The sequence below is a fragment of the Bubalus bubalis genome, chromosome 5 (assembly GCF_019923935.1).
Source record: "Bubalus bubalis isolate 160015118507 breed Murrah chromosome 5, NDDB_SH_1, whole genome shotgun sequence".
NCBI classification, from domain to species: Eukaryota; Metazoa; Chordata; class Mammalia; order Artiodactyla; family Bovidae; genus Bubalus; species Bubalus bubalis.
Window position 1 is genome coordinate 22861666 of NC_059161.1, and position 14741 is coordinate 22876406.

Here is a 14741-nt window from a genome sequence, read left to right on the forward strand (position 1 = left end):
CTGGCTGATGACTGAGATAGCTAGCTGGTACAAGGGTTGAAACCACATGAGGTGGGAATAACAGGAGCACCAGCTTAGTCTCTCTGACGGCTTTTCTCAAGCTTCATAGAAGGAAAAAAAAGAACTTGTGGCAACCAATGCAGCCCATTTAATTCCAATCAAACGTCTATGTTTCAGTACCCACATCCATGCCTGGGCAGCCTCACAGCGGTGAAGCCAGCTCCCTTCTGGTGCCACATCTGGCCTAACAGCTGGGTGGCCAAGGAAATGGATGAGTTGGGGAGGCTAACAGAATGTGGGGTGCAATCCTCAGCTGCCTCGTTTGCTTGTTTACCAGCATCTGAAACATCTGGGTTCGCGTGGCACGAGGAAGCCCTTGGAAGCATCTTTAAATGCTGTCACTTCCAGCACTCCAGCTGGCTTCATGGGGAGAGAGGGGATGGACCAGGCTGGAAGCCTGGCAGGCCCCTGGTTGGGGGGGGGGGGCATTTGTTTGGGAAATTGCAAAATTAGTGTCAGCAAACAGTGCGCATCCTGCTGTGATCTTCAATTGGGAAGCATGGAGGGTGGGCAGGTGGGTTTTCAGGGCCACACCTGCGACAGCTCCAGGCTACTAGGCCAGGATGCTTGGCAACCAGGAGCAGGAGCTAGCCAGGCAGCAGGGCAGGAGGGGCAGTTTTTAACAGGGTTCCACTGAGTTTTTAAAGGCATTTTTTGGTTTGGTTCCAGTTTTGAAGGAGTGTGTTAGCTAGCTGATAGTAGGTCAGATTTAGACAGACCTGCCCAGCTCTGCCCCATACAGACTGCTGCACCCTGGGCAAGTTATCTGTCTCCTTCCATCCTGTTGGAGAGAATCTGTTGTAATGCAGACATACAGCCTGTATTGCATAGACAGAGGAAGCGGGTTGGCAAAAAAAAAAAAAAAATATCCATTGGCTTTTAGATGGAGTCCAGTGAGGTGAGAAGTTTATGCATTAATTGGCAATGATAATAGTTTCCAAGTCTATTAAATGAGAATAATATGGGCTTCCCAGGTGGTGCTAGTGGTAAAGAATCCACCTGCCAGTGCAGGTAAACATAAGAGACACAGGCTCTATCCCTGGGTCAGAAAGATCCCCTGGAGGAGGGCATGGCAACCCACTCCAGTATTCTTGTCTGGAGAATCCCATGGACAGAGGAGCCTGGCAGGCTACAGTTGCAAAGAGTCAGACACAACTCAAGTGACTTAGCACGTAACAAAGCAACAGCTACTAGTAAGTGTTCAGTTTACGGTGACTGTTGCATGAGAGCCTGATGTTGCTGTGAGGTGATGACGGTGCAACCAAGTCATGGACTCCACAGCAAGCCAGCCAGGGTTTTAGGATGGTCTTCCTGTGATCAGCCATATGACATTAGGAAGGTTAAGCTTTCTGTGCCCCAGTGTCTTCACATGTAAATTGAGGATGATCAGCCTGCTTACCTTATGAGATGCTGTGAGGGTTATATAAGTAAGATGTAGGAATGTTGGCCACTGCCTGGCTTACCATGGGTTCCTTGTGAGCCTTCCTACTGCTCCCCAAGCCTCTCTGTCCTCCCTGAGACCTGACCAGTTATCTCTTCCTGGATCACCTCCTTTGCTGTCATTCTTGAGACATTTATGGAGGACATGGCAGTGTAGAAAAAGCTAAATGTTTTACCCTGAGTGTCCAGGGAACTGGGATAAAACCCAAACCCAAGTGTGGCCCCTGTGGGTCCTCAAGGTCACACCCTTGACTGTGAGTCTTCCCCAGGGCATCCTTGAGGCAGGACCTTCACAAGTGCAGCCGCTGTCTCTAGGAGAGCCATCAAACCTCCCTTCCAGGTCATGGAGAAGGTCCACTTCCTTCTTCCAGCTCTCAGCCCTGACTCAGTCCACTTTCTCCAGCACCGCCATCCATCATCAACATTGACAAAGTGCTTTGAAACATAAAAAATAAAGTCCTATCAATCCAAAGTCCAAACAGCAGCACTCCCTGCCCCTTGCCCAAAGGAATCCCTGTGAATGCATTTTAGTTCCGGCCCATTGCTTCTACTCTCCTGCCAGCCTAAGGCCCAGCTGGGAGGCCGGGGCACCTCGGCGCTGTCTTGCCACCGTGCTCCCTTCCAGCCTGCTTGGAGGGATCAGCTTTAATGCAGATGTGTGTGATCTGTGCCCAGGGAGAAGAAGCGAGAGGTCCCTTGCTTTTACAGGGAGTCCAGCATAGTAGGAAATTCGTGCACGACTTACCAGTGTTGACGGCTTCAAGTCTGAGTGCTAAAAATAGGCATCAGTGGCTACACTCTGGTTCCCAGAGAACCCCGGCCCCTGGCTCACCCACCTGTGTGATGCTTTCTGATTGTGCCAGTGTCCCTCCGGACTCAGCCCCATGAAGGACAGCTCCGGCTGCTACGACCGCCACATTGGGGTGGACTGCTCTGATGGCTTCAACGGGGGCTGTGAGCAGCTGTGTCTGCAGCAGATGGCTCCCTTCCCGGATGACCCCGCCGTGTACAACATCCTCATGTTCTGTGGGTGAGTCGAGCTGTCCTCAAGGCCAACCTGCTGGCAGGGATGTGGGACTTTCAGAAAAGTAGATCACAGAGAACTGGTCGACCTAGGCCAGCCCTTAGGGTCTGAGGAAACTGCCTTCAGGACTGGAAGAGGACCGTTTTTAAAGTCAGAGTTGGGAGGACCCTCAGGGAAAGTCTCGTGTTAGAGCTGACAATTAGGGAAAAACCCCTAAATCATTGCCGGCTTACACTAGAATTTCCAAACTGTGTTTTGTGGTGCTATGTTAATTGCTTTGTGACAATAGGATGCTGTGGTCCAAAAGCCTGGGGAAGATTATGTAAAGCTAATCACGTATCAAAGAAGGGACGAGGCGGGAGTGCAGGCATGGTTAAATTCTGCCGCTGAAGTCCCAGCATTTGGTGCAGCCATACTCCCTCAGACGTAGACGATCTTCAGTGTAAAGAGCCGTCTCCCGTGGAGCGGCTTGGTCCCGTCATTTGTTCTAAGGCTCGCCCCATGAGGGCAGGCGATACCACACCATTTTACAGTTGATAAAAATAAGTAATGCACCTGTGAGGTTGAGACCCTCAAGACTGGGGAGTTGCTAAGTGGGAAGATGAGCACTAGAATTCAGGCCCTCTCTGGTTTTTCAAAAATTCTGCAGTTCCCTCAAAATTTAAATTTATACCACTGGCTGGAATTATATTTAAAAATATTTTCATGGTGTATTTATAAAGTAAGTAAAGATTTGGCCTGTTCTTCTGCAGCCGTGGTTTCCTCCCCCTCTTCCTCCAGCTCACCTCCCCCACCTCATTCCCTGTCTGTCTTCTCCTGCCTGTCAGGGAGAGCACTGATTTTATGCCACATACCCTGTTGGCCACAGGGCTGCAAAGATGAAGGACATGTAGTTCTTGTCCTCAAGGATCTCACAATCCAATAGGCTTGCAATGCAAATCAGTGTTTATAGGAATAAAGCTATGCTGGATTGTTGCTAAAAGCCAGTGCCTGCCTTGAATAATAATCATGAGAACATTATTCAGCGGACTAGTAATGTTATTTTATTGTATTTCATTTTATTTTCTTTCTTTGCAATTGAGCAATATTCCTGTTTAGTTTTTTTTTTTTAAATCCCATTCCATAAATGGAAGCTTGATCTCTATTTTAATGCCTCTATAATGGTATCATTATGATTGACCCACTTCAATTAATGAAGTAAATGTAGCCAAAGTTGCATCACACTCATTTATTTAACAAACGTGTCTGAACACCCACTCTGTGCAGACAAACTAGTTAAATGTCACGTGTAGGAGACAGAGCAGGATGTGAGGTCTGTTCTCCTCCCTCTCAGAGGAGTTTACAGTGGGACGCACAGCCAGGGCAACAGAGGATGGGATGGTTGGATGGCATCACTGACTCAATGGACATGAGTTGGAGCCAACTCCGGGAGATAGTGAAGGACAGGGAAGCCTGGCAGGCTGCAGTCCATGGGGCTGCACGGAATCAGACATGACTGGCCAGCTGAACAACAATGTGCAGCCATGAGCACAAATTATGGTGGAGTTGGGGCAGGGGGAAGGGCAAGTCGTTGAGATGCTCAGGGTGGACTGAGAGGGAACCTTCATTCCTTTGTGGGTCTCAAGCCAAGTCTGTTGCTTAGACCATGCAGTAGGTCCCTAACTGGACTTTTCTTTCCTATTTCATCAGGATTTGGTACACATGTATATTTAGCACTCTCCAAGCCACTATATATATAGCCTGCCAAAAGAAGTCCTTGATTTGAGGTTCTTTAGGAAGACCAAATCACATGCGCTTGTAATTAAAGTGCTCTGCTTACACCTGTTCACACGATATATAAATGGTAAATGGGGGATGCAACAACGTTGCCTTAACATAGGCTCCATTTGTACCTCTGCTAATGAGGATAGCAACATTTAATGAGCACCTATTAGAAGCTAGGCACCTTCTTTATCTTATGCAAACTTCTCAGTAATCCAACAAAGCAGCTACTGTTTTTCCCACTTTTACAGATGTGGAAACTGGAGCTCTTGAGAGGTCAGTCAACTGATTCAAGGTCATTCAGTAAAGGGCAGCAGTATTGCCATGATAAAATTGCTTCTCAGCACTTAAAACTATGATTATTTGTTCCTCTCTTAAAACAGAGGTCTTTATCTTATTGCAACATTTACTGTAGATAGCAATAAATGATGTGTTTTAATGTCATGGATATCTATAAATTCTAAATTTGGAATGCTTCTAAGGAGAGACCCAAATTAAATCAATATGCTTTTAAAATGACAGCTTTATCAAAATATTTCTTACTTGAAGGAAGAAATTATGTTCTTCTCACTAGAACTACAAATAGAGCCCCATTAATGACTTATGGGTCATTGACCCATATTTACCAACATTAGTAATGCTCTTCCATTAGAGTAACTGCACATGCTTAATGGGGAGGACACCCAGGAGGTGTCCACACAGCATGTCCTAGTAACTATTTCATTCAGGAAGGCTACTCTGAATGAAGGGGGAGTTAATACAGGTTGATCTTGTGTTTGGACACATTCAAACAGAACACAGCTGCAAGATGATCAATCTTTTTAATTTCTTAGTTGACTTGTCACAGGACCAGATTAGAAGGTTATTAATTTGTTAAGTGTCATTCTTTTTGCTGCCTAGTTACCCTCCAAACAAATACAGGGTCTGACCATATAGATTGTTCTGGAGAAAGGCTTTAGAACATCTTGGATTTAAATGTGTCTACTCACATGGTAAAACAACTATACTCCAATTAAAAAAAAAAAAAAAGGTTTCCAAGGAGTGGGTGATAAATATGTTAATTCATTTATAAGCTTATCTCCAGTGTTTCTTACCATATCTGGGAAATCATACATATAGAGGAGAGAGAACTGCAGAGCTCTGGAAAGCACTTATCAGCGGAGGAAAGGTGAGAGGTTCTGTATGATCACATAATGCAAGGAGACTCCATTTATAGACCTAAGAAACTGAGTTATAAAGGGGACAAAATCAATTCAGGATACTCACAATCTTTGGCTATCCAACACTCTTCTGAAGGCATTTTTTTTCCCCCAACCTAGGAGTTGGCTGCATGGCTTATTGATGGAATAACTTCTTATCTTGAGTTTTCCACTATGCTAGATGCATCGAGGATTACAAGCTTGGTGTGGACGGACGCTCTTGCCAACTCATCACGGAGACATGCCCAGAGGGAGGTGACTGTGGGGAAAGCAGAGAGCTTCCCATGAACCAGACCCTCTTTGGGGAGATGTTCTTTGGTTACAATAACCATTCCAAGGAAGTGGCGGCTGGACAGGTGCTGAAAGGAACGTTCAGGTGAACCCCACATCCATAGAGCTGGTCATTCAGGGCTGTTGATGAATCTTGTCCCTGATGGGCCATAAAGCCAGCATAAAGTCTTGTATCTTGGATCCACGTAAATGCAACCCTAAAAGGATAGGTTACTTTCTGCCCCCTGGTCTTTTCTAGGTTTATACTCCTTCCAGAACCCAAGAACCATGAACAGTGCAGTGTTAAGTAAATTTTTACCTTGTCCAGGCAGGGACTGTAAGATTTTCCATGGAAGCCACCACAAAGTGCCCAGGTTCTGTCATCCCTCTGAGTCTTGGCATGTGAGTCAATCTAGAATAAGTCCCCATTTTGGTCCAAGAATCCCTGAGGGACCCTGAGATCCTTACAGGGAATATTCAAGGTCCTGCCTTTTCCAACTACAGAGAGTGTGGGTTTTCTTCATATACTTTGACCCAAACAATATATTGCAATAAATTGAATGCAGAGGTGAGAATTCAGCTGTTTTCTATAAAGTCAGACATTTAAAAAATTTGCAAAAAATGTAAAGTATTGCCACTTGTCATCATTATTCAAAACAAGTTAATATTAAATGGGTTTATTACTGTCATTTAAAATGGATCAATAAGTATTTTTAAAATTTTCTTTCATTTTATAATATGAAATTGATAAATGGTAAGTGTTGATAGATATACAAAAAAAACCTACTTGGAGTATTCAGTTATTTTTTAAGAGTGTAAAAGGATCTGGAGAACAAAATGTCTCAAACCACTGACTTAGACTATTTCTAGGAGATTCTCCATTTGAGCCCTGTCCTTCATCTAGCTTAGGTTATTTCAGCACATCTTCCTCAGAACCCATGCATTTCAGGTAAAGATGATGATGAAAGTGTTATAATATGGACCAGCAATTGATAGCAAGCTGGGTCTGGGTTCTTACAAGAAAAAAACCGATAGTCAATTTTCGAGCTAGTTCTTAGAGTCAGCCGCATTTTCTGTTACAGACAGTAGACTTTATAAAATTTCTCCTCTTATCCTGGGACCTCGTTTGCCAATGGCAAGCAGTGAGGTCTCATGGGAAATATTGTGGCTGCATTTGCTCTGTGGAGAGGGGCTCAGGGAGTAAGAACTGGAAGGGAGGGAAGAATATTCTCTATCTTGTAAGTAGACCTTTTCAGCAGGTTTGTTTCTCATCTCCCCCAGCCCTCACCTTACTTCTCACACTCGAATCTTACTTGAGACATGTACACTGAGCGGGGTTCACCACGAGGGGAATATTTGGTCCACCATGGGTTGAGATACAGCTCCCCCACTGACGACTGGGGCTCACCTGAATACTCAGAGATGAAAGTCTGCCTCTGTTTTCAGGCAAAACAACTTTGCTCGAGGTTTAGACCAGCAACTGCCAGACGGTCTTGTGGTGGCCACTGTCCCCCTGGAGAATCAGTGCCTGGAGGAAATCTCGGAGCCCACCCCAGACCCCGACTTCCTGACTGGTGAGTGTACCATGCACCTTACTTAATTGGCAGAAGCAAGCAGCTCTCTGTGACCTTAGGAGCTCAAGAGTCTTGACCTTGCTTATCTTGGTTTCAAAGCCTGTGATTTCCTTGATACATGCTAAAAAGCTCAGTCCTAAAACTGAACATCAGCAGGATTATTTGTCAGTAAAACAGCCAATATTATTACATAATTATCTGCAAAATGGCCATAATAATACCTTTCCCTGCTAGCTTTATTGGGATGCTTTGAAAACAAATGAGATAATAGATATGTAAGAGTGAAGAGTTCTCAATGGATTAGAGGAAGTGACCGGGTCAAGAGTAGAGGTAGAAAGAAGGTGGATGGCTTCCAGGCTGAATATCTGTCATGTGGATGGCTGGGTTTCCCTGACAAGAGCCTAGAGAGCAGTGTGAGGGAATAGAAAGTGATAGAGCTTCGTTGTCAAACGACCCTGAGTCTAACTGTCAGATGAGTCCTAGCTCTGCTACACTCCAGCTGTGTGACAGTAGACAGCACAGTCTCTTGGGGTATCATGGCCCCCTTGTAAGATGGAGATCATAGCAACTGTTCCTCGATGTTGTTTTGAGCCCAGTGGCACTCCTCTCCTGGGCTCATTATGGGTGAAGGTATGGGGTGCTTGGGAGAGGTGGGCATACCTGGGGATGCTTCTCCATTCTGTGCCACTGAAGACCCCAGTGAGTGCTTCCTGGACCAAAGAAGACACTTCAGAGGTTTCCAGAGACCCATAAGACGCAGCCATCTGGGAACTCGGCATCACTTACTAGAAGACTGGACATGAGCTCGTCTGCTGTCAGCTTTGGTCAATTCTCCATGCTCCTCTTCCTTCTCCATTCTATGTCTTCCTTATTCTAGACCTTTATCCCTTTTATTACCCCCTTTTCTGAAGAGTGGCTTGAACTGAATGTGAGCCTTTTTCAGACATTCCTTTAGACTGGAGTGGGATTAAAAGCAGGTCCATCTGAGGTAGCATAGCGCAGTGAATACTAGCTCAGCCTCTGGAGCCTGACAGCAGTTCTCAGCTCTTCACTGGCTGTGCAATCTGGGACAAGTTACTTACCTTTTCTGTGTCTCAGTTTTTTTTACCTGTAAAAAAGGGATGTTATAACATTGCCTTTCTGATAGGATTAGTATAAAGAGCAAATATTTGTAAGGTTTTTAGAGCAGTTCCTGATGCATAGTGAGATGAATGTTTAGTAAATAAATAAATATACCAAAGGAGAAAGAAAATATGGGCCCTCAAGCTCCCAAATTGTGTCTCCCTTATAGCAGAAGGAAAGAGAACAAGAGAGGAAACAATTAGATATTTTCTGTACTGGAAATAAATCTATAACCTGCCTTCTAAAATATTGCACACATGCACGTGTGCCCTCACACACACACACACACACACACACACCCCTCTGAAAAAATTAAAGTGCACCTCTGGGTGTATTACTGCAGCCTACATTGCTTGTGTTTGGCAAGCTGGTTTTCTTGTTTCCATGTCATTTGCTGAGAAACACTTCCTGAGCGTGTGTAAAATGCCTTGTGAAGGAGGTGTGAGATGGCACACAGAAGCGGGACAGGCTCCACACCACCGATAAACCACCCGGCTTCTGTTTAGTGAGTCACCAGGACAACTTGCTCACAGGTTAGAACTTACACAGAAGTGAGGAGCTGGGCTTCAGATGCCAGGCTGGAGGACACAGTCCTGGATGCTACCTGAACTTTGGGGCTGGGGGGAGAACAGGTCTGAGAAACATCAGGAAAACATGTGTCTGAATCTCCATCTTTGGAAATAAGAAAAAGATCCAAACTTGGTTCTCGTCCACAAGGGGTATATCTTTCTTCCCCATGTCCTTGGACCCCTCCTGGTTTGGCATATCTGAGGCCAAAGGAGAAGGATGTCCTGGTTGGACACTTCCTTTTTCAGGGTTTGAGGCAATGGCATTCCTAAAAGTATAGAGAGAATTTTTTTTATGACCTGCTAATTTTATTCCCAGCCTTTTATTTTTTAACCTACTTTGATTAAAAAGTGATACCAGTTAGACTAAGAGTAGGTATTTCCTTTGACATAAGAAGGAATCAGTCTTGTTTTTTCAAAGCTTGGAATAACTAGAAGAATCAGTTAAAAGGGGGACTTCCCTGGTGATCCAGTGGCTAAGATCCCATGCTCCCAGTGCAGGGGACCCAGGCTCTACCCCTAGTGAGGAAACTAGATCCCACATCCTGCAACTAATTGCATGCTGCAGTTGCCAATGCAAGAGACACAGGTTTGTTCCCTGGGTGGGGAAGATCCTCTGAAGTAGAAATGGCAACCCACTCTAGGATTCTTGCCTGCAAAAGCCCATAGGCAGAGGAGCCTGGCTGGCGGGCTGCAGTACTCTTGTAGCCACACATTCCGGTAAACAAACTCACTCAGAAAGACAATGCAGATAGTGGAGTGCAGTTTATTACACCGGCGGGCCCAAAGCAGAGTCTCCTCTTGGCCAAGGACCTTTTTGTGAAAACCTTATATACCCTAAGTGTACTTGTTCAAACCCATCTCCCCAAATTCCTTGAAACTAGCCTGGACAAGGTAAAAGAGAGATACGATCAAAGTTAACCCATGATTCATGTGTCACAAGACTAGATAAACAGTGGATATTTATCAATAGGCCTGTGGTCATATCCTGATAAACATAGTGGAATTTACCACTTTGTTCTGTTACAGAGATAATTAGCATATTCTTTTAGGCAATGGGGAGTCCAAGTCCAAGTCCTGAGGCTCTTTTATCTGGGACCTCTGGTTTTCCATTGGTATGCCATTTCTATAGACACCGGGCACAAAGTTCAGAGTCCATTGGGAGGGTGACCATGCGTTTAGCCTAATGTTCGCAGCCTGGCCTAAGATGGAGTCAGGCTCTGTTTTCTCCTTCAGTACATGCGGCTGCAAAGAGTCAGACACAACTGAGGGACTGAGCACACACACACACAACTAAAAGTAAAACGATTCCCTGTGTGCCACAACTAAGACCAGCCAAATAAATAAATATTTGGAAAAAAAAAAAAAAGAATCAGTTAAAGAGACTATTGACCACATTTCTTCCATATTTATTTTCTAGTTCTGGTAGCATTTTAATTATATCTTTTCCTGAGAGTCATACAGAGAATGTCATAGCGTGCCTCACTATGCATTATTATAGGTCTAAATCCCCATAAAACTTTAAGCTCACAAGATTTCAGAGCAAAAAATGATCTTCAAATTCTTCAATATCAGCATTTTCAAGCTTTTTATTTTATTTTTTTATGAAAAAACAGTGCTCCACTCATAAGTAGGTTATCTTCAGATTCCTTTGGAAAGACTATAGCATCAGCCTCTCAGCAATTTGTAACACCTGAGCATGGAAGCGATTCCAAGAAGTCCTGCCCTAAAGAAACACCTTTTACTTAGTCCAGCAATTCCCTAATCTATTTAACTAGAGAATCCTTTTACACATAACAGAATTATAGGCTTAAAGAAAGTACTGGAGGGATTTCCTTTGGTGATCCAGTGGTAAGAATCCGCTTACCAGTTCAGGGGACACAAGTATGATCCCTGGTCCAGGAATTAAGATCCCACAAGACACAGGGCAACTAAGCCTGTGTGCCCCAACTACTGAGCCCACGCACCCTAGAGCTTGTGTTCCACAACAAATGCCACTGCGATGAGAAGCCCACACACCACAATGAAGAAGATCTTCCCGACCTGGGATCAAACCCGAGTCTCCCGCATTGCAGGCAGGCGCTTTACCGTCTGAACCACCAGGGAAGCCCTGGTGGGCTGACTTTATAGAAGACAGCTGAATTCTCACCTCTGCATTCAATTTATTTTAATATATTGTTTGGGTCAAAGTATATGAAGAAAACCCACACTCTCTGTAGTTGGAAAAGGCAGGACCTTGAATATTCCATGTACAGATCTCAGGCTCCCTCAGGGATTCTTGGACCACAATGGGGACCTAGTCTAGACTGACTCACATGCCACAACTAGAGAAACTCTCCACAACTAGAGAAAACCTGCACACAGTGACAAAGACCCAGTGCAGCCAAAAATATATATATATATACTGGAAAATTACTGATGTATGTGTTTTATCTTGCAGACTTCTTTCCTCCTTATCAAAACAGTTAAAAACTCAAAGTTTTACTAGCCTTTTTGGGTGTTATAAGCGTGTGGAAATAGATGAAGACCAACAAAATGAAAACAAGTAAAGGCTACTTAACACACAGCGAGGGAGTCAGCCACCATCACCTGCTTTTTTGCAGAGACCAAGAGACAGAGAAATAGGAAAGCTGTAAAGTGGAAAAAAAGGAGGGCTTCAGATAGGCACTGACTGGCATGTAGGCTGATGGCAGGTAGGTGACCCAACTAACCAGGAGGGAGGTATTCTTAGGTAAATGTTTAGGAGATGTATTTGACTCTCTCTGGTGGAACCTAACTTGCAAGCAAGAACAAAACTTAGGGAAGCTGTCAGTTATTAATCAAGTCTTAATCAAGTCCTGCTGATTTTGGCTTGATTGTTACAGGAGTTACTGTTTGGCTTGCTGAACTTCTAATAGATAGTGGTCTGACTTCCTACAAGTCTGGCTTAGAGATGGTAGGCTCGCTTCTTGGGCTGGTTGCTGTAGATTGTCAGAGTTCTAGTTTTACATGTGGCCTGGCTATTATCCATTTGATTTTCAGTCTCTCAGTTGAGAAAAGAAGAGAGTGTAGAGGAGGACCAAGGAGGTAGAGGAGGCCACATCCATGGGCATATTGGATGCCATAATCAAGAAATCCTATGTGAAGACTCAGAGCTCTGGGCTTTTTTGGAATTTCTTCAAGTTCATCCAAAGGAAGCAGACTCTTATCTTCAGCACTTTGGGGATTAAACGTCCCCTTGACATTTCAATAAAATAACAGGAGTAGACTAAATTCCTTATTTTCTTTCTTCCTCCCTCCCTTCTTTGTCTCCTTCCTTCTTTCTGTTTTCTTTCCTCCTTATCTTCCTTGCCTGCCCGCTTGCTTTCCTTTCTCTTTTCTTCCTTTCCTTCCTTCTTTTCTTCCTTTCCTCCTTTCTTTCTTTCACACAGTTCTATTAAGTCATTCTTTTTTCAAGCATATGAACAGAAAAATAATCTCCTTTCTTGAGAAAATAGATATTTTGTTTGGAAAAAAAGCCATTCACTAAAGTATCCCAAACAATAATAAAAGAAAAAACTAAAACTCACTGCATTGCAAGGGCACACTGGGAAAGAACCCTATGACTCAGCAAGAAAATACATACTTTAAAATATCCCTTTCTTTTTAACTAATGGAAGTATTATCTGTAAGTGAGCACAAAACATCATTTCCCGAGCATTCACAGTTACGTAACTGTTTCCCTGAGTGTGGTGTAGGGTAAATGCACTCAGTAGATTGCTGTTTAGCAGTGAAGTAATGGAGTTCAGATGTTTGGCTCAACCTGGCTGAGTGTGAGACACTGTCACCCCTGCTCACCCCCAACATCCAAGCTTACTTTCTGCTTTCCTCCCTCTGTTAACCTGAACTAAGGCCTGGGAATTTATAACAAAAACATCAGTTAACAAATGTCAGGTTTACCCAGTTAGGGGTAATGATCTGCATGATGCTTCATATTTTCTCCGTGGGCTTTTGTACCTGTAACTTTATTTTGTCCTGATAACCTACCTATAAAGTAGCCTGGATGAATTCTATTATCCCCTATTTTTCAGATACAAAAACTGAAAGAAATGAGTTGCCGAGCCCCAAGTCACAATGATTGGAATTACAGAATTGAAAAGGAAACCAGGGGTCATCTCAGCTCAGCTGCTCACTTTACAGATGCAACGCTGGGAACCACTAGATCCCCTGGCCAGGTCCCACCTCCTGATTCCCTGCCCTTTTCTTTTCCTGCTAGGAAACAATTCCCTTAAAGGGAATGGTTTCTGATATATTGAAAACAATCTTTATTTATCAGGCTATCTTTTTATTAATAGAGTTTCTGAAATAGCAGCAAGCTGATGAGCTTGCATCACTCGAGAACGTGTGCTTCATAGAACAGTTTTACAAAACATGCACATTATAACTCTAAGAAAACGTACCTTGGAGGCCTGTGACTGCAGTCTTATACTTGTAAAGTTAGAATTTCCTTTATATGCTTCTCCGATTAACATAAAGGCTAAAAGCCAGAGTATGCAGAAGTAAAACTGGCATCACAAAGCTTAATGCCCTAAAAGAAGAGCATCTGAAAGGAAGCATACTGAAAACCTTTTCTGAGTTTCAAGTAACTTATCTTTGATTACCTGAGATCAAATTTAAGCAATTGATTCAGTAAGCACCTCTCATGACCTTTTTTCCCGTTTTTCTTATCTATAATTATTCCCATATGATTCACACAGAAATGGAAATTTGGCAATTACTTAGCTAATTTGATTGGAGTTGACAAGCAGCTAATTAATCCCGCCCACTCTTCATCCAGTTTAGGTACTAAATTAGTTGATTTAGCTCGAAGGAAGCATGGGTCAAAATGGCAAGATAATTCACTATGTGTATATTATTGCCATTATATTTATGCAGACACACTCACTATCTAAGTTTATCATACCTGTGATCATTATATATGCATATGTACATATATATATACACATACACATACGCATACATTAGGCAGAGAAATGAAGCTAAAATTGACTTTCTAAAGTTAGCAAGGTGATTTCTTTGTTTCCTGTGGCCCTATTATTTTGTTTCTGTAGCATTTTACATTTATAGTAATGACTAGAATTCCAGTAGAATGCCACTCTTTCTCCAAGGTGTTCAAGCAAGAACAGCTCATTATAGCATCACTAAGAGGCTATACAGGGTGTATTAATTGAGAATGACCTTGGGCAAGTAACTTGGCTTCTCAGAGCCTCAGTTTTCCCATTTATAAAAGAGGGACCACACATAAAGTGTGTATCACATGTCTGGCACATTGATGACATTCAGTAGAATGCAGTGGTCCCCAGCCTTTTTGGCACCATTTTCATGGTTTCATGGAAGACAATTTTTTTACAGAGCTGGGAGGGGAAGTGGGTGGAGGGTTGTTTTCAGGATGATTCAAATGCATTACATTTATTGTGTGCTTTATTTCACAATAAAGTTATTACTATTATTAACTTTAATTATATCAGTTTGATAGTAATTATAATAATATTATCAAACAAATTATGATTATGAAATGATAAAAATCATCATCATATGCTATTGTTATTGTATCAGCTCCACCTCAGATCATCAGGTATTAGATCCTGGAGGTTGGGAACCCTTGATATAGGGCCCATTCCTGCCCCTTACTAACTTACTTATGCTAATACAGTCGCTCCTGGTAAAGACAAAACAGCATTATCAGCTTCAGAGTAATTAAAACCTT

The 14741-nt window shown here is 43.2% G+C and overlaps 1 protein-coding gene across 2 annotated transcripts in view; it reads left to right on the top strand.

Moving 5' to 3' along the window:
• Nucleotides 1-14741, top strand: part of ASTN1 (astrotactin 1) — a 353111-nt gene that overhangs the window by 249621 nt on the left and 88749 nt on the right. For both annotated transcript variants that reach the window (XM_006047010.4, XM_025285587.2), the window contains exons 12-14: nucleotides 2364-2530; nucleotides 5666-5860; nucleotides 7201-7328. In XM_006047010.4, coding sequence (XP_006047072.1) covers nucleotides 2364-2530; nucleotides 5666-5860; nucleotides 7201-7328 — 490 coding nt within the window. The remainder of the gene's footprint in view (nucleotides 1-2363; nucleotides 2531-5665; nucleotides 5861-7200; nucleotides 7329-14741) is intronic.